The 20,796-nt window shown below is 44.4% G+C and overlaps 1 protein-coding gene across 1 annotated transcript in view; it reads right to left on the reverse strand.

Moving 5' to 3' along the window:
• Window positions 1-6,789, reverse strand: part of adarb2 (adenosine deaminase RNA specific B2 (inactive)) — a 148,129-nt gene extending 141,340 nt beyond the window's left edge. The window contains exon 1 of the mRNA XM_068748209.1: window positions 6,687-6,789. Within this exon, the coding sequence (XP_068604310.1) occupies window positions 6,687-6,789 (103 nt within the window). The remainder of the gene's footprint in view (window positions 1-6,686) is intronic.
• Window positions 6,790-20,796: the final 14,007 nt, after the last annotated feature.

The raw sequence follows: 20,796 nt of genomic DNA on the forward strand, positions 1-20,796 counted from the left end.
TCCCTCCCTCCTCGGCTCAAGCCCCCCTTCATTAACGCTATCTCAAATGGGCTTCCAACCTGATGGCGAGAGCAGGGATGGGCACGCTGGGTAAGCTTCTCGGGACAATTTCATTATTCCATTTGAGGCAGGGGTATCAGCGGTAACTTTGCTACGTCAGCAGCAGGCGTCAACAACGCTCCTCTGTCAAAGGGCGTTCCGAATTTAAGCAACTTATAATTTTGCGACTCGGCCGCCGGACGGCAGCCGAGCACATGTTCATAACTTCCTTCGTTTTGTTTGTGAAACGACTTGGAAGTTATTTCAGCGCTCAACTCCTTTAGGTGTTTTCTGCTCGTGAAATACGTCCTATTAATAGCAGCCAGCGTGATAAGAATTCCCGTTCTGACGAAATAAAGAAAGTGTGCACACAGTCCAACGATCTGGATGCTCTCCAGGCCTGATGACACATTTCACAGTTAGAACTAATTAGGGTCATAAACTGGAGAAATGTTTTGCTACCATGGCGCTTCCTATTGGCAGGACCTAACATTGGGTGTGAGCCCTGGACTGTGCAGCATGCTAAAGATTTAAAATGGGAGGGGGGGGGGGGGTGATCAGAGGCCTTCAATCGGCTGCTTAGATGAGACTCATTTTAGAGGAACCTGCAGATAAAGTCTGGTTTGAACAGGAATCTTTTCATTTGGCCACCATGAAGCGAAACCTGCTCATAACAAGAAGTCAAAGAAATGACTGGCTGATTCAGGTTGTCAGTTAAAAACATATCATGGCCGACAGCATCAACACACGATGAGGAATCGGCTCGGCGAGAAGAAAAGAGCTTTTCCTCTGTCCTCGTGGATTCTGTGAAGCTTTGGTGAGTCACAATTTATTTTTGAGCAATTGCTTAAACTACCAGTTACAATATATATATATATATATATATATATATATATATATAATTTTCTGTCAGAGTAATCAGCTGATGATAGAACCAACTTATTCACTGAAATCTAAAGAAAATAGAACATTGATCTTTGAATCAGATCCGATATATAATAATCACTATTTGCTGGCCCGTTTAAAAAATAAGAGGCGAATGAAGACAGAAAGCTAAAATGAAGCGATCCCGTTAGCCGGCTGTGTTGTGATGCGATCCCCCGATCATCGGAAACAACAAGCGTAACACATAAGAGCTGAGATACATCCGGCAGTGAAATGGCGCCGCGCTGACTTGACGTTCCTCACATCTGACGCCGCCTCAGACGCCTGACAGTCGCTACGAGGCGGCGTCGCTCCTCTCACGCCGGCGACTCCCTCGCTTTGCGTTGCCTATAATGGACTGCAGACGCACAGACACTGACAGGAAGCGACGAGGCTTCGGAATGGCTGTGCTACGTCTCTGTTTATGAGAAATGGCAGCACACCAGCTCATTCTCTACACAAACACACACACACACACACACAAAGGCACACACGCATGCAACACAGATTCTGTAAATCAAAGAGTGCTTATTGTTATAAAAGCTGCTGAGCTCAGAGTGATAGGCCGAGCACATGACTAACCCAATTAACTTTTTTTGTGTTTGGTTGTCATGGAAACAAGTCTAACAAGTTCTTTGTGATGTGAGAAATAATCTCGTTTCTCCAACTGTGGGAGTCGTCAAACAACAAGCTAATTAACTGAAGCGTCACCTTCTGAATATTTTACATCTGCGTCCCTCCTTTTGGTACTTGTGACTGAGAATGCGTGTGTGTGTGTGCGTGTGTGCGTGTGTGTGTGTGTGTGTGTGTACGTGCTCCCGAGACACTTTGGCATGGAATTTGTTTTCTGTGCCTGAACTTTAAGTACAATTTCTTACTGCCAAGCTCCAAAAAAAAAAAAGCCAAGAGGGACTATTATGAGATAATGACTAATTATGCTAATGTGCTAAAGTTCTGCTATTCCTTTTCTGTGGTCATTTTATCAGTCAGACTCAAGAGACCACAGTCAGTAGTAATAACCCCCCCCCGGCTAAGAGCTCAGTCGGTTAGAGGACGCCGTGTCCTGAAACCACCAGCTCCTCCGTCGCTGCTCGGAATCAGGAGGCGCCTGTAAATTCACAACGCCGCGCTGTTTCCATCGGCGCTGACCTTCATTAACCTCGTGAGTGCCGGCGGTGTTTCTGTCGCAGCTCTTAATGTGGTTATCAGCACAAACACAAACAAATGTGTCAGAAACGTTTCGGTGCTAAAAACCGGAGCGTAACATCTGTGAAATGTAGCTTTTTCTTCTTCCTCCTCCCACAATGCACAGGCTGTGTGACATTGGGCTGTCCCTCCACACACACACGCACGCACACGCACACACACACACACACACACACTTGCCTAATCCTACATTAGATGTGCATTTATTTAAATCCTCCTCCTGCTAGTGTCTTGCTGCTCCCGGACTTTATTTGCAAAAAGGATCCTAAATGTAAATCTACTCCATTCCAGAAAGCATGAAGCGCCGTTGCAATAAACGTAAACGGGTTACACAAAGCAGAAGAAAACTGGGATGCTGATGTAACAGTTCAGATTACAAATAATCTCAATGAATAATCTAACGACACGCAATGCCAAAAAAAAATAGCACTCCATTACAAAGCACAGCGTTTGACTGTTTACAGTGTTATGGCTTGTGTGTAACCATGACAACTTTCAATTGGATGTTAGTGTATTATCATCTAGACTAGAATTAATGTCAGCAAGGCTTTTTATTGACGCCATCATTCAGGCGCTAACAGTACAAGTGGAAACTGTGCTGCGTTTAGCCAATATGAGCCAATTTAAATCTACAATTTAATTTTGTAATTCTTTTATTGTACTAACCACCCCAAAAATATTACAAATAATAACAAATTAATTAATTAAACAATATATATATATATATATATAGAAAATTATTAACCCCCCAAAAAATCTTATTTTTAGGAAATGTAATCAAGCTTCAGTGCAATTACAAAGTCAGTGGCCACTTTGGTTGAATGCTAACGCTAGCAACATTTGTATCCTATTAACGTTTTCATTCTTTCCTTTTCTTTTTTCTTTAAAGGCCAAATTACAAGCTCAAAATATTTTTTGGCCTGTCTGCTTTCTGACAACGAGATGGAGGGATTTTCATTTTCAACTTGACTTTTTTTCTTCTGCGATTCTCAGTGTTTATCATCAGTAAATCCGAAGACGGTTCGGCATCAAGTGGACGGACCAGCAGGCAAGGAGCAGCGCAGAAAGGGCTCACTTTCAAAATGAATTCATCCTTCCTTGACCTCTGCTATCCGACCTGACCTTTCCCCTCGCTCTGATAGTCAGTATCGCTATCGCTAGCCAAAGAGTGTGCCGTGTCCTCCCACGCCTCCCTCCTCTGCTCGGCTGCGTGTCTCACGAGCCACAGCGGCCCTCAGAGAGCGTCGAAGGGGCTGGACGCCGATCGACTCGTCTGTCCCGCTAATGTCTCTCCCCCCCTGTGGCCCCCTCGCCTCTCCGGGGAGACGATGACCCCTCATTGTCTGCCCTGCCCCAGCAACTCCCACGCCTCCTCTGTCCCACCCCGCCTAAACTGTCGTCGGCATCCCGACGGCGGCGCAGTCGACCCGTCTGTCTGCAGCCATCTCGTCAGAAACGAGAGCACAAACGGTGATTGCTACATAAATTATATTACAGCCCCCCCTCAGGCGCTCTTAATGATCCGCTGATATACTGCATGTTGAGAGTACAGGTTGATAAGTGTGGTTGTAAAAAAATAATGTTGGTCTATCTATTTCTGCCCGGTTTGTTTTTCGTGTACAGATATACACAAGTTAAGTGGACTTGCTTAAGGTTTGTTGAAGGCGTTTCGCCTTATTTTGCTCTTGTTGATTTACCTCAACCTGGATGACTGAGAAGCTACGCATGCATCGTGCACGCGCACCGAAGCCAGAGGTCAAGGTCATGCTACACCGATGATTGGCAGGTGCGCTGGGACCGCTGCTGCATGCATGCACCCAAATGTTCACGAGCATCAGTAAACTGCCACATGCATCCAGAATTATTTTACTACTTGCCCTGGAGGGTTGGAGCCGAAAATCCCTGGGATGTGAATAATTAAGAGGCGGACACAACATGCCGGTGAACCGCCTTCCGGAGTGACGCCGCTGGTCGCTGCGCTTAAGAGAGGGCGAGCCAGCCTGCAGAGGCTGCTGAGCTGACTGGAGCGCTGGAACCGGAACAATACGAGGAGCGGCGAGAGAAGTGCATGGGATTTCTAGGAATGATTGAATGAAGAAATGCGAGCAATTAGATCAATCTCCAATCTTTAATCTCAGTTCTGCACAAATCTGTCTTTGCATTTTACAGCTGCAAAGAGCAACAATTTGGGTGGAAAAATAAATAATAGATGTTGTCTGAGGGAATCCGCGATCAACCTTTTGAATGCAGGCGTAGGTTTTAGTGAGTCCATCTAATCTAATCTGCAGCCTTTTCACAGGATTAAGAGCAAAATGCCATGCAATAATCCCTCTGTGACTTTTTTTTTCCCTCAAGGTCTATGAAAAGTCATTTTGTGGACTCTCAAGATGACGATCAGTTGGCATTTGAGCTGAGGGATAATAATGCAGAAAAAGAATTTGCTATGTGCAATTTGCGTTTTAAAGTTGGAAGTAAAACTTGCTTCCTTCTGCTTCTATTCTAAGAAATGCAATCAATTCTGTTTCGAGACTTTGGATCCTCCTCTCAATGAAAGAACTAAACACAGACAGTCAGACAGCAGAGAACTGATCTGACTGACTGTTTCTTTCCAGCTGCTGCCGCTCTGGGGGAGTCGCCGTTCCATCAGCACTTCCCAGAGACGCAGTTCATTCAGAAGCGGCCCCTGAACTGGCCCCTAATGTCCTGTGTTATTAGAATGAATCAGCAGCGCTGATAAATTAGCCGTTTGGAAAACACGCTGCGAAGGCCTGTCAGCTAATGTGCGAACGTCTGCGTGGCGCTCATATGCAATGCTTAATGTTGTGGAACCAATTCTGTCGTTTCCATTATGTAAATACATTTGCCTCAGCACTATATTTTATGTATTGTCTCCCTTGTCTCAATTACTTGGGCTATTAAAAACCAAGAGGTTATGGAAATGAGGTGCGGTTGTCTGTTTGCAGTTTGATGACAAGTGCAAAGTGTTTATGAAAGCTCGTTACGGATTCAATTGCAGTGGAATACGTCAGCCGCACGCTCCGAGCGTTCATCCGCGTTCCACAATGCAATGGGGCGGGACAACAGCTATCTTCAAGCGTAAATAACATGAAATATTGTCTCATCTTCTGTTGACATATGGGTAAATAGAAAGAGGAGTTCTGCTCGCTATTTCCTTCCGTGTGGAGGAGGCAGTCGTTTTTGAACGTGAGAAAAAGAAAACGTATTTCTGTGAGTGTTTGAGGCCTGCGCCAGGGCAAATAAGAGCCTCAGACGGCGCACGTTATTCATGACCAGCCAGAACACCTCAGGAAAACGCACATGAAGGCTGAATCGATGAGAATATTTAAAAGGCGGTTAGGAATAAAGGCTTTCATTGACAGATCTAAATAACTCCTTATTTAATATAATAATAATAAAAAAAAAGAATAGAAAATAAAAGGGGAATTATTGAATTGTTACTCACCGATTGCAGATAGATTTTAACAGCACTTTGTAGGAAAAGAGTGTCATTTAAAATATATATATATATATATATAAGAAAAGCCCCCGCCACCGATTCAAAGCGAGGGATTGTGGGATGGGAATGTGAAAGCAGCCAAAGTGCTGTAATTTTCATTTTTCAGCAGAAAGCGTATAAGTGGCACAAACGTGTGGCTGTCACCGCCGGAGCAAACGCACGTTCTGCTGCAGGTTGTGCTGCAGAAACCCACGCAGGGAAAGCGTTGCTTTGTTATCATGTCAGTGACTATCAGCATGCCTTTCCTCTTTAATTACTGATATAATGAGCTGTTCTGCTGCACGTCTCGGAGGCTTGCTACGCTGCCTCCACAAACACTTCTTCATCAGGAACTATGAAGTCTGAGAGATTTTATTTTTGCGAAATGCAAGCCAGAGCCCCCCCCCACTGCTTCTCAAACTTTCATATTTTAATGTTCAGCACAGAACTGAATATAAAACCCAAGTTAAAAACACAAATGTGTTTTTAAACGAGGCAACAGAGAAAAGACGAGGAGTAAGATTTTGATTTTTAGAATATCCCTGTAGAGCCAACATTTAAGAGCTTTATTTAAATATAAATATTGTTGTTGTTTTTTTTTTTACTTCTTCCCGTTGCGCATGACTCTCCAGAACTTATTAGTTGATTCTAATGAAGAAGTTGAACTCTGACCTGTCGAGTCATTTTAGGAGACAACAAAAAACAACAAAAAGGTGTTGCTCTTCTGTTGTTTGATCCGCTCCCTGTCGCCGCCCGCCGTCAGACACAAAGGACGCGTTCTATAAACGACGGCGCGGTAAACTTTCCAAAGACGACGCGCTGCATCAGAAACAGGAATCGGGTCTTTACGCCGCTTATTTCAGGAGTAAAGAAGAGAAGGGCAGCCGGAACCGGAGCCGGAGCCGAGGCTGGAACGGCGCAGAGCCGACCGGGACACCATGCGCTCCGGTGCGCACGACCTCTGCTCAAGCCGGGAAGAAGGACACCAACATAAAGGGAAGTGTTGTAAAGTTGCAGCTACCTTTTCTCTTGCATCGCCTCCTCCTCCTCCTCCTCAGCTTGCATTTGACCTGGCCGCTCTGCGCCCCCGACGCGCGGCTGCTGTTTCCAAGCACGGACGCCATCAGCGCAGCCTTTGGAGCGCAGCGCAGGGATCACTCGGACCCGCGGCGGCTCGACTCTCCGTGCGTCTCTTCTCTTGCCTCAGTCTCCGTTTCCCTCTGATAGCGCAGCTTCCTCGGGTTTAACCTGCGCTCTGATTGTATATTCGTCTCTCTCTCTCTCTTTTATACGTCTAACCCGGGGGGGGGGGGGGGCGTCTCGCTGCTTTGGAATCACCTCTGGAACTCCAGCTCACGGAGCGGCGGTTCGCGGCTCAGCGCAGCGTGGCGGCTCTCAGCGGCAGCGCTGATAGCGGCTCCGTCTCTCCTCCTCTCCTCCTCTCACGCAGCTTTACGCGCCTCTGCAGAAATGTTGGCATCAGCCACTTTGAGTTCAATCATGCAGGACGCCTATCTGTTTGGTGCCGGGCTTTCTAATTAGGGTCCAATCGTGGCTGTCTCGAGGTGTGACATCACGAGCGACACCAGCCAGCTCACACCCCCTATTCCCCCTCTTTTTATTTTTTTATTTTTAATGTTTGCTACATTAGGAGTTGATCCTCTCATTGCAGTTTTCTCATACACTGCAGGGAGTCTGTGTTGCCATAAAGCAGTATGGGGTTCAGGGTCACCCCAGTCGGGGGTACTTGCTCAAGGACACTTCAGCAGGACTAAAGGACATGAACGGGGTCATCCTTGCTGCCGGACTGTTTCCACAATGCCTATGTGCCATCCTGCTGCAAATTCCCCCACCAGCTTGAGGCTATCGGATCAGAGTGGTGGCGTTCCGGGCACGTGAACAATGGATGGAGAGATTCTCCAACGCTACACGAACCCCCCCTTTGCAGCCCCCTGTTTGTCTCCTGACATTTGGGATTTAACATTTTCTTGCAGGATTATGGATTTGAAATAAAGTCCCCGACAAGTCCTTAAAGAGAGTTTAATTTAAGAGGCACAGTTCTCATTGAGCACATATTTAATAAGCAGCGAGTTCAAAGAAATGAACGAGTCAAATTCTGTTTTTCCAGCTGTGTGTAGTAACAAAGCGCATAAATAAGTTTTCCTTTTGACAATCCGGCCTGGGGGGGGGGTGCAGGTGACCTTCAGCACGGTCGACACACGCTCTGGCTGTATGTTGCAGCTACAAAATGTTAAGATTGTGACATTTTGACATTTGTTTTTGTGTGTGAAAGTGCAGTGTTGAGGCTTTCAGAAAGCATTTGTGGTTTTCCTGGCTGGAGGTCATTGTTTCATTCCCTGTTTCCACTGTGGAAGGTCAGGATCGAGTGTGAAGGAGGGCATCGTGGGTCCGCTGCATCCATTCACTGTCGGAAATGCAGATTTGTTCGGACTTCATCGCCTGTAAATGCTGTTATTTTCCCGGTGAAAAGCATAATCCAGCCTTCATCCGTTTTAGGATTGGAAAAAGAAAATGACGCATTTGCAGAAAAGCAGATGTCAGATTGAAAAGTCACTTTGAGGTTCTGCTGTTGGGCCCGCGGGGCAGCGAGAGGAGAGGCAGAGGGTGAGGGGCCGTGCAGCAGGCCGCAGCATGCCCTCAGCTCGCCCACAAATATCCATGTAAATTGCAGTTTAAGAGAAATCAATACAAGTGACAAGTTGCCAATGCCACTATCTGGGGCAGTAATGAAGGTGCTGTGCTAACGGGGGTCTGGAGCATTCATAGATAACAGCAAACCAGACGGTGGCGGCTGTGGTGCAGGTCAGAGACACACACACGCACACACACACACACACACACACACACACGCACACACACTTTGATTTTCTGTTTCAGCAACAGTAACTCCAACTTAAAATGCTTTGAACAGGATTGTTGCATGTAAAAAGTAATAAATAAGACAGAATGTGGCCAATTAAGTTAACATTTCTACATTATAAAGGTATTTAATCACAAAAAGTAACAATTTAAGCAAATCTTAAATAATAATAATGTATTTAAATAAAAGTAATGTTAAAGATTCTGTACCAGGTTTTCCAATCTGGTCAGTAAGTACCGGTATATGAGAACGTGTAGTCATAATTATAGAGGATTATAATTCAGTTAGGAATTAAAGCGCTGCACTCTCCTCACAGCGGGGGGGGGTTATGGTTTTGGCACTTCTCTGTGGAGACTGCGTGTTCCATGCAGCTGATTCCGTTTCTATACGATGAGTGATTTCCTCACTCTAAATTGTCCATATACTGCATTTAAATGTGGCCCTGAAGGGTTGCTTGCGTGTCACTGTGACTCTGTTCAGGATAAGTGGTTCCAGAAAATGAATGGAGAACTTCAGGAAGCACTTCAAGAATCCCCAGGGGCCCCCCCAGGAGCCACTCACGGTCCGTAACGGCCTCTAACGTCAGCGCTAAAGATCGATGTAATTACCTGTATTTTACACCCCCCCCCCCAGAAATTCAGACGTCGAGAGAATGCCGTCTGCGTTTCCTGTGTCTATTTCTGTTTGCTTATTGAGATTATTTCGGCAAACGTTTACCGTTAGCTTGATGTTTTATCTGCGGATTAAAAGTCTTGATTTAATTTGAGATTAAAGCAAAAATGTGGAAACGGCTCCCCCTTTTCTCCATCATCAAATCACACACCTGCAATCTCCGATAAGGAGGCCAATCGGTAGACGCTGTTAAGACGCAGTCGTGTTCAAAGTTCACACTTCTTTCTGCATCCAATGGAACGTGGCTTTCGACCAATGAAGTTGGCCTACATACGTTCATTCCATTTGCCCATCTGCCGAGTGAGAAAATATTAAATTACATTCCTATTTCTCTTCTTTAATTCCACATGTGTCGGTTATTTCTTCTTCATCAGCATCAGTGCTGCCTTTCAGCTTCGCGTCTTGAGACTGCTGACCTTGCTGCCCTGTCTGCTGCTCCTTTATGAGACAAGGTATCATGGTTATGGTTCTTCAACTTGTTCATTGGGTTATAAAAGCAGTGCTCTGAGAGTCTTTTTGTTTTTTTTTGGCAACAAAATCTCGCCCATAGCATGATGGGAGAGGCTCCAGCAAATCCCGTGACCCGCAGAGCGGAAAAAGTGGATGAAAGTGGATGGATGGATAAAAAAAATAAACAAAAAATACTTATTCACATTGTAATTGTGACAAAATCAAAAACAGAACATGCCACGTTCCCTCCGTTTGATGTGACTTTTTCAATCTCACCATGTAGTTGTGAAGGCAACTAGAATATACTCTTCAGTTTAAAACTTATACAGCAAATCTTGGGTTGACTGGGATGCATGAGGATTTAAATATTGTTTTGGAGTTTCATTCATTCATTCATTCATTCATTTCTTTTACTGTCAAGACTGGAAAATTTGGCCTGTCCAAATTGACTGTCTTACATGTCCATACTTTGCTCAGTAACATTATGAGACCTTTAAAACATTTTTTTTGTGTGTTGTCAAAATCGATTTATCATTATTATTATTATATTATCCTCCTGAGACCCAGCCCGTTGACATGCGTCCTCTGTAATGGACAAATGTCCACTATACAGAGGGCATGCTAACGGGCTGGGTCTCAGGATGTTATTTTATTTATATATTTGTAATATTATTTTCTGACATTAAATAACTTCTTTTTTTTCCCTTTCTATAAATCATAAAATATTTGTCAATATAGGTTTTTCACCTTTAATCAAAGTCACGAAGGCTGACATCCAGGACCAATGCAAATAAAATGAGTACACACACACACACACACACACACACACACACACACACACACTCTTCCTCCTCAGTAGCGAGCCCCAGCAGGTGGCAAACAGCCCCGTCTGGCACACGGTGACAATCAGCAAATGATTTGACCATCAGGTCGTATTTAATAACACATTTGAACACACCAATGTCATTATTTTTATCATCCACAGAGAACATCTCCATTAAAATACATTTTGTATCAGTATTTCACCAGGAAATAGATACACCAATCAGGTGGCAGATATCCCAGTAAATAAGTGGTGTCAACACAAATGCAGGAAGTGATAAAAACGTACAGGTACTAAGCATTCTGGGTCCAGCTGGGACTATATTTTTGCCAATATTTAGTACCGGGATAAAGATAAATGTTTAACAGCATGGTGTAAATCCAGCTTTTGACCGGGCGCCTTGAATCTAAACTCGATTTTGTCTTTTGGTGTCCGGAATTTGTTCTTTAGGTGTGCTGGCAAAATATAGGCGAAGGACAGACAAGGACATCTGTGACAGGAAATCGACTTCGAGTTAGTTTTACACCTGAGAATTATTCTTATTTTTTTAAAGTAATGTCTGTAATTTTGGAACGCGATACCTTAATGCGTCCTGTAAACGTCGCCGTCATAAAGAAAACCCATTGCCATTTCAAACTCTTGCTCACATCTCATTTGAAGGTTGCATTCCCCGGCCATTTTTAAACTTTGAAAGTGACATTGAACATTTCATTTTACTGCACGCAGGGGGGGGGGGCTTCTTGCTGCCACTGATGAAGTGCCGCCAATGTACCTTTTTTTCCGGAAAAATTCCCCTCTGGACGACTTTTTTTCCCCAACCTTACCCCACCCGTCTTAAGTGACACCCATTAATCACATTAGGTCTTGAGGTCTTTGTCTGCTGAGCGCCAAGCCTCGGCTGACCCCAACATTTGCACAGTGAAGATAAAGACGTTGCACTGACAGCTCAGGAATAGCCGCCTTTTTTCCGTGGGTCAGCGTTCAGGGGGATATGAATATTATTATACATAAAAAGAGGGGGGGAAACAATAGCGTTCTTCCTCGGGAGGAGCTGAATGACATTGGGAATGCTCAGTGTTTCTCGCTGCTGTGCACAGATTACTTTGGTAAGTTTCAAATTAGCGGATTTGTTGCACGTGGCTCCATTGCAGCGAGGCGAAATGTGCAACTGCAATTATAAGAACTGATAGGATCCTCGTTAAAGTCTGCCCGCGCTAATATCATTGCTATATTAGTTAGTCTTCACTTTGGGTCTCTGTAAAGCAAACCGTCTCCCGACGTGCAGCCTAATGAAATACTTGCAGCTCAGTGGCGATCGTGTTTTATATTGGATTTCTTAATTTCTGAAAGCAGGGAATATTATTAACGCTCTTTGTGAGTCTACATTCCAATCGAAATGCCTCCCTGAATAGGAGCTAACATCATTGCCCTTAATGCCACGTAGCATTATCAGCTCTGTGGTTTAGTACAATGGAGCCATTGTGTTCTGCGGTGAGCGGCGCTTATCAGGGAAAGACAGGAAAGGAGAAAATGAAAGGAATAAAAGCAAATTCAATCTCTTTTTCAGCGAGGGAAAGATTTCTCAAAACATATCTCACAATGTGGGATTCACGTTTGTTCTTTTTTCAAATTTTGATTATTTTTTGCTCAGAAATCAGCATAACCGATATATGTTCATAGTGATTGTTTCAAGTTGGGCTCTTTTCTCTTTGTCGAGAATGACCAAAAGGAGGATTATCCCTTTAGACTGTTTTTTTTTTTTTTTACTGTGCCGTCTGGAAGGAGATCTGTCTCTACTGTATGGCGGCTCCTTAAATACCCCTTCAATTCAGTTCAGTGGTGTGACAGGGGGAAGCAAAAAAGAAACAAGAAAGAGTGAAGCAGAACAAAATGAGACACCCGATAGTGTGGTTCCAAAGGGGGCCTCTCTAATGTATAAGGAGTGTTCTCCCAGGTCTGTATGGGTTCACGCCCCCTGGTTCTCTCCTAAGTTCAACACGTACGTTATAGTGCGGGTGAACTTGTGACTCGCCCCTGGGTGTGATGTGAGCGAGAACAGTTTTGTCAGCCCTGCTTCTCGGCCGACGGCAACCACGCAAAGCCCCGGCAGGCGAAGAAAACGGATGGATGGCACGGACAGACATCGTTCCTCTAAAACGCTCCCTGGAAGATGGCTTCGTGCATGCGATTGATTTACAGGATGCAGGCAGGAAGACAGACGAGACACAAGACGAGCGCTGTGTCTACATGTGGCTGACGAAGGCCAGGTTGCAACCGAGCGCAGCGTTTCAGCACCACGGACAGTGAAGGCTGAAAGCGGAGGAACGAATGGAGCCCAGGACCTTTCAGTCTCTCTGTGATGACATCTGAGGGGGAATCATACGCTGATGTTACGACGCCTCGTGTTGCTGTCAGTTTTAACTGTTTATTTATTTATTTTTTGAGTTTCTAAATTATATAATTAACTCACTCGGTGCCGAAACGAGTATACTCGTCCCCAAAAAAATCCATACCTTCACGTCCAAAGCGAATGTTCTCGTTCCCAAAAAATACATACCTTCATGTCCAAAATGAGTATACTTGTCAAAAATGTTTTTTCGGGGGGGGGGGGGGGGGGGGAGCAGTCGTTATGCAGTTGATTTGTAAATTGTTTGTAAACAAATGTGTTATTAGAGTTAAAGTCATTGATCAGGTAGAAATGTGTCTCTGCACAAAAAGCTCGTTTTCTCCGTTTTCTGCTGAAAACCGCTGATTTTGGTGAAATATCTTTAGAATGGAAAAAGGTGGGAACACACTTTTTTTTCCTGATGAAAGATGAGACTTTAATGATGAGACATCCGTGTCTTCATCGTCATGGTACGTAATATTCTGTGGGTCTTGAAATATAGGGCCAAATTAGTGAAAGCCGCTGGTACTGAGCTGACAACGGCTGGAACTGAATGAGTTAAAAGCCAATAGGACTTCTTTCTTCTTCTCCTACTTTCGGCCCTGCTGGAGTTCGCGTTCCACAGGGCCACAGGGAACATGAGGGACCTTTTGAAGATGTGGGGGGTCGACAGTGTCCTGTGCCATGTGTCTGACGGAGGACAGTTGGCCCTCGCCGACTTTTTATGAGCATGAAGCATTCATTTCTTTGTTCTGCTCAGACCTCGCTGCCACAGAGGGTGAGATGTGATCGTATTTAAAGGTTTTTATAAAAAAATCAATAAAATCAACTTTCGGCCTGTCCCTACAGGGGTCGCCACTTCACCCTGTCCTTTGCATCATCTTCCCCAAACCAGCCACTCTTGTGTCCTCGCTCACTACGCCCAACTCTCTGCCTTTATCCGGGCTTGGGAGCGGCTCTATAGGGAGAAGCTGGCTGTGCTACGCTAGCTCCTGCTAACCGTGCTGCCTATGAGGCTGCATTGAACATCCAATAGGACTCAGTGTTATAAATTACATCATCTGAGTGGAAGCTGCGTAGCCTAGCCTGCTTAGCCTCACTAACTGCCGCATTCCAAGAGAAATATAAATTTGACAGACAAGGATTCTCATATAACGGCTGATTAGAGGCGCTCAAGTCCGGACGGTTGAATCGTAGTTGGAGAACCTTTAGCGCTCGTTTTGTGGAACGCATCATGAAGGAAATAGAATATGTGGGTTGAGTTTAGTCACAAGAGAGCGGAAGAAATGAAGCGTTATTTATACGAGACTTTTATCAGCTGGTATGCAAACACATGCCACCTCCTGTGACAAAGCTCTGCTGGGGGTCAAAAGCCAAACAGAAATATATATTATATGAGAGATAATGAGATGGGAAACCTTAAATCACATTTGACAGGATGAATTTGGATAGTTTTAGATTATTTCTAGTCTAGAGTCTGAATCTAACCTAAATCGTCTGTGTTTTCTATAAAAACATGAACTACGGTAGTATATTCTAAACATGTTTTTTGGGTTTGTTTGAATTTTGGGCATAAATAAAGGAGGACATGAGCTATTTAACACCCAGGATGGAAGATCGCAGAAGTTTTTTTTTTTATCACGGATATGGAAGAAAAATTTGTTCTAAATCAGTTAATATTATATAAAAGTTCTTATGTGAATAAATTAAATAATGTGTTTGATGTCTTTTTCTTCTTTGCCTTACTGAATCCAGTGTGCTTGTTTGTGTTTGTGGCTGAATAGGGTGGGGGGGGGGGGGTAGCTGCATCCACACAGACAGCGGTTGATGCCAGGTCTGATCAGACTGAATTCTGCAGCCTGGGGGTGGCATGATGTACGGCTACATTCAGGTTAGGTTTTGCTCATTGATATCAGGCAGGTAGAGAAATGAAAGAACACCCCCCCACCCCACACTGACCCCCCCACTGCGTTTATCATATAGTTCATATACATTTTAAAAACACTCCTCTAAAGCTGAACAGCATTTTTCCAGGAACTACAATGTGGATGGTTCTGGTTTTGACCTGATGGTGGGGGGGGGAGGGGGCAAGGGCACAATTAAAAAGTGTCAGCAGAGCTTTGTTCTGATCAAACATCCTGTTTCAACTGATAACACATGGACGCTTGAGCTGCCGGTTGTAATTGAAAATATGCGAAGCGAAATCAAACAAACTGCGGTGCTCTCATGCATGTTAGATTTAAACAATGAACGGCTTAGAATATGAACCCGTTTTCTTTTTTAAAAACTCACACGTGCAGCCATGGCTAGCCGCTCTGCAGTCACGCACACACGCATCACCCCCCCCCCCATACGACCGCACAGGGGAAACGCGCAAACAGAAGCTTAGCATTTTCCAAAAGATCCGAAAGGCCTTGAAGCTCAACTGTATCCCGTTTTTGAAGACACAGATTAATTGCCTCTTTTCCACTCCGACAGTAATCCTTGAAACTGCCTCTGCTTGGTGCAACAGCCTCTCAACCAGGCGCCACGCGTCTCTCACGCACACCGAGGACGCGCCGCCACACCTGCTATAGCTGGCTCTGCTCCGTCGCCAGCATCCAGTCCGTTAGCACTGAAAGGCCAGCGTCCAGAATTAGCTGGCGTCTCGCAGGCGTCTGAAGTATTACAGTCAGAAGGTAAGAACGCTTCCCTCGTGTTGCTAATCCCACAACGCGAGGAGAATCGGTGGCTTGGCTTTGGAGAGCTTTAGCACTTGTGGATTGTTGCTGCATCTCCAACGCCACGGAATAAAACCAGAAAGGCTCCATCGGGGACTTAAAAATCAAACCATCAGGCCGCGGTTGTAATTAATTAATTTCTCTGTCTTTGTTCTGAAAACTGTGTTCGCAGAATGTCAACATATGGTGCGCTCTGTTTTATAAATCCTCAAGAATCCCCTGGCATTGGGGGGGGGGGGGGGGGGATTTATGATTGTAACAGATGAGGTTTTGATGATTATGAGGTTGCTGATGGTCGTCATCATCGGAAAGGTTGGCCCTCCCGACGCCGCGGCGGAGCGTATGCTGCCCGCGGATAGCGAGAGGTCATCCAGTTCTTCTGCCAGCAGCCGCCATTTCATTACAGCAACAGATGGCTGCGAGGATTTTATCATCAAAATATCCTTCTGTTGAATCTTTTTTTTTTTTGCATTATGAAATTGCAAATTGACATCGGCCTGTTATGGATGACATCAACCATGCTGCCACGTTCACATTTGAATTTTGAACAGAAACGAGAAACGAGATGTTGACCACATGAGCATCGATCTCAAGATTAACGCGGATTATGGTTACAGGAGGGTTTTCGCCGCAGTCGCCAGAGATGATTTCGAGTCTGACTGGAAATCACTCAAAGCGTTTACAAACTGAATCCTCGCTTGGCAATTAAATCTGAATGTGCCGAGCACGTGGCAGGACTTTGATTTTGATTGAAATGATGACACGTGCTTACGAGTCAGCGCTGAAATCAGCCGTGTGATTTTCCTACCGCCACGGGCGCCTTGTCATTTCTGCATCGGCACTGATTACAAGGCCCCATTGACTGGCAAGCTCGTGCACTTCTTTCCTCCAATGATGGCGCCGCACGAAGAGGGTGTAATCAATCTTTGATCCAATCAGAGGCCGATGTCCAGGCGACTGACAGAGAGGTCTCTGTGGGACACTTATGAGGCCAGAGTTTAAGGGGCTCCCGGGGGGACCAGAAGCCACGATAAAGAGACTTGCTGGAATGATTATAGAGAGTGCTGGTGAGCATCTGTCTCATTTTGTCTGCCTATCACTGCTGTAGGTCTTTACATGGGCCTTTGTAAAACGATCCGAAGTCAATTTTAACATGAAATTAGCAGTTGTGCTAAAAAAAATAAAAAAAATATACACAAGAATGAATGGACAAAGAGACGATGATTTATTGCTGGTTTACACTTTGTCATGTGGGGGCATGTGTCTTAGATAATGCTTTTGTCACCGTCATCGTTTTAACTGATGCCACCAGAGGAAGGTTTGAAAAATCAACTCCACCATGTGAACAGTAGATGGTGGTAGTAAACATTTTACACGAGGCGAGGACAGGGACGCGAGGCAAACGGCCTTTTATTGTCACCAATAACGGTTATTTAGTCTTATTTAGAAAATTACAAACTTGACTTTCATATTAAAATGAGGTCATGTGAAATAATTATGTTATCACGTTTCACTTTCATGTTGAGCACGTCTGCGTGATGATTTGTTTCAGTTGCTTCGTGCACCTTTGCTCGTCCCTATACGGTAGCATTTTCCAGGGATCAAACACGAGTGTCGTTACTGTCCTGTTGCTCAGAATAACAATCAGGCGCGAGGCGGCAGAGTGTTCCAACAAAATACGGATGGAGCCGCTAAATCCTCCAAGTTAAGCTCATCGTCTCCTCCTTCTCTGAAGCTCTGGTCTTTCATCAGGCAGGGTTTACTGCTGCGTCAGAGACCGGCAGTGCTTTAAGTTTCGAGCTCCCCCCCCCTCACTAAGCCACACATCGAGGCGAGCAGCCATGCATTCTCGTCAGAATGGACGCCGGCACTCGTGAGCTCAGGAGGAAATAGGGTGAGAATTCAGACTGTTTTGACATGCTGGATGTGTGTAAGCATGGGTGGTTTTCTTTTTTTCATTTTTTTTTTTGTAAAACAGACTGACAAAATGCTGGGCGCACAGCGATAGAGAGAGTTTTCAGTTTCTCCAGAGCCGGGGATAAAAGCACCGTCGACGGAAATGAAAGCTGGCAGATCAATAACGGTGGGAACCAAAGCCCTGTCAGAGACAATTCAGTGCGAGTCCCACACTCTTAATGTCATCACAGCCGATTGTGTCACGGCTGATTCTTACATGGTTTCCTTGGAGTCGGGCTTCATGTTAAACATATAAATGCATGTTGCCGGAATCACTTCTACAACATTGATTCTACAACATTCGAGGTGCACAAAGCGCTTTACAATTAAGCCTCACATTCACCCATTCACACACACATTCACCCTCCAGTGGGCGACTGCTGCCATGCAAGGTGCGGCCAGACCCACTGGGAGCAATTTGGGGTTCAGTGTCTTGCCCAAGGACACTTCGACATGCGGACAGTCAGAGCTGGGATTCGAACCACCGACTCTCTCTGATCACAACAACCTATTATTCATCTTGAATCAGTGGACGCCACTCATTTTTCTAAAACACACTTGCCTTGATTGTATTTGGAAGTTAGATGCATTAGATGCATCTAATTAAAAATATCTCATATTAATATGAGATATTTAATAACACATGCAATAAGTACAAGGTGATTGATGGCTTTCAAGATTATTTTCAGCATTCCCTCTTTGTACTCAATCAATGAAAAGGAATGGAATCATACTTATTAATCAACTCTGCCGACCACAGGTAGCACCGAGCTCACTGGTTTTGTTTAGTATGGCAGTGATGACAACATAGGCGGATTTTATATCTTATAAGAAATTCGGCTGTCTTCGGCTTCTGGTATCCCAATATCCCATCAATATCCTTTCAATATCCCATCAAAAACCAACTCCCGACACGATGAATTCACTAAATTAAGGTCAAGACAAAAACAAACGTTAATATAACAACGATGAAAAAAAGGATTACTCTTAAAGTTTTGAGCACATCCTACATCTCCTCCTCATCTAAAATACATGTTTTTCTCATTCGAGGGGCTCCTTTCAGCACCGTCACCCCCCCCCCCCCCCCTTCCACACATACACACACAGGATTGGTGCTTTTCCAATCCGCCTGCAGGTTGTTGTTGTTAACACGACCCAACTGTCCACAGTGGAGTGTCCACCCTTCTCGGCCCACTCCTATGGAAAGTGCCATAGGACAACTTTTGTTGTGATGTGGCACCCTATAAATAAGCCTCACAATGTCTTTGATTGGCTCTAAATATTAAATGATTTGATAAAAGTACAACCATAAACACAAGTTATAATAAAGAGATGCTATTTCCTATTGATACACAAGTAAAGGCCTGAAAGATGCTTCAGAAACTGGAAAAGAAACCTAATATTTGCAGTAAACGCTAATTCACTACGACTGTTTTTTTTTTATACGTTATCGCTATTCAATGCAAGAATTTGAAAACATGTGTCCTACTCTGTGATATTTGAGGCTTTCCTTACAAAAGCATCCTGCCAGTCCTAAATCTGGGTTGAATTACTCCTAATCCAAGCATCCGCGGTGCAACCTGTTCTGCATGTCAGGCTCCTCTGTGTTCTCCGTCTCTCTGTGCCTTCTGTTCTGGAGCAAAAGGCAAAAAAAAAAAAAAGAAAATCCCACAAACACTTCTAAGATGAAAATCCTCTGTTTAATGCTGTTCATTATGTGTTCTGAAGAAAGGCCCAGAAGCATCTGCATGCATGTCTTTGAATTGACAGTGTTGAGGGACGCTAAACTGGCAGGGGAATACTCTCCGCTGCCTCTTTAGTAGGAATCGATCTCTTCAAAGGCGACTGTTGTTTCTTTAATTAAAGCATTGAAGCCGGCTAATTGTGACATTGATTCAGATTGTGTTTTTCACTGTGTAAAGCAATATACCATTTCCCTTCGTGCTATCTATGCTTATAAGGAAAATGAAGGCTCCCTGCCTTGCTTTTTTTCCTAATGCGTTGGCATTAGGAAAAAACACACACAAACACACGGACAGTTTAAACCGTTTAATACTGTAATCTTGAAACTGTTCAAAATGTTTCGGAAGTTTCTCAGTAAGCTATACGAATAACTGACAGTATGAGAGCCTTTAACTCACAGCAAACCCTGTAAGCTCATCCTCAAAGTCGCTTGAGAGTCTGTATCAACAACAGGATTAATATTGGAGCGATACAAACTTCAGGAAGCGGTTTGCGCTCGTTTGCATGGCGCTTCTTCGGAGTCTTGCAATGTGAGCCATAACTGTGCAGGATGCAGAGATCCTCATGACTAACCTGCACATCCGTCTTGCCTGAGGACTAAAGTTAGCTCCAGTGATGCTACATTTCAGCAGGGATTTACCGCCGGATTCATCATGACGCCTCAAATCATTCACCACTTATCCAATATTGAAGATCTGTTCTCAGCTCAATGTAATTCTGTCATTTTTTACCCCTCACGGTGCTGCCTGGGTGCGACGGAGGATTTTCCACCTGCTCAGTGCTCCTCAGCAAAATGAGTTTATTATCTATAATACACAAGGTAATGCATGTTTCACACACGCAAGCTGTGCTGCATGTTTCCTAAACAAACCAGATTCACACAAACACCAACCCAGCATTTTAGATATGGATTTTTTTAAACAATTCTCTGATTTAAAACTGAATTAAATTATCAGTCATGTGAAGTAATTTGGACTGAACCCCTGCAATTTGTTTTTGTTTTGTTACAAAGTCAACGAAGCAAAATCAGACACAAACATTTGATTAATAATAGTCGTTAGAAAATAACTAATTGACCTAAAATGATCAAAAGCGCCACTCCTATTTGTATTTCTATTTAACATATTTAAAAACCCAGGTAGGACTTTTACATATATTGGATAGGAACATCTGGATTTGAAGCAATCAGATCCACTTTTGTATGTACTTACTTTTCATTCCTGTAATTCAAGGGTTAAGTAAGAGACCACCGGGGATTCATCTGAGCCGGCTTAGTTTCAGAGCGATGCACGTGTCGCACCAGAATCCGTTGCTTTCACTGGTGCAAATCTCTCATCGTTGACCTGCTCCCTTAGAGGAGGCGCAGCGAGACGCAGCAGGGTTCGGGTCTCGGGGACAGACATGACGGCGCCATGCAATCTGTTCACGCTGTTAAATCTGATGGGAATTAATCCCTCGTTTTGTTTACGCCACACGTTTCAATTAATCACTTTCAGCGCA

The sequence above is a fragment of the Brachionichthys hirsutus genome, chromosome 14, assembly GCF_040956055.1.
Source record: "Brachionichthys hirsutus isolate HB-005 chromosome 14, CSIRO-AGI_Bhir_v1, whole genome shotgun sequence".
In the NCBI taxonomy this organism is placed as follows: domain Eukaryota; kingdom Metazoa; phylum Chordata; class Actinopteri; order Lophiiformes; family Brachionichthyidae; genus Brachionichthys; species Brachionichthys hirsutus.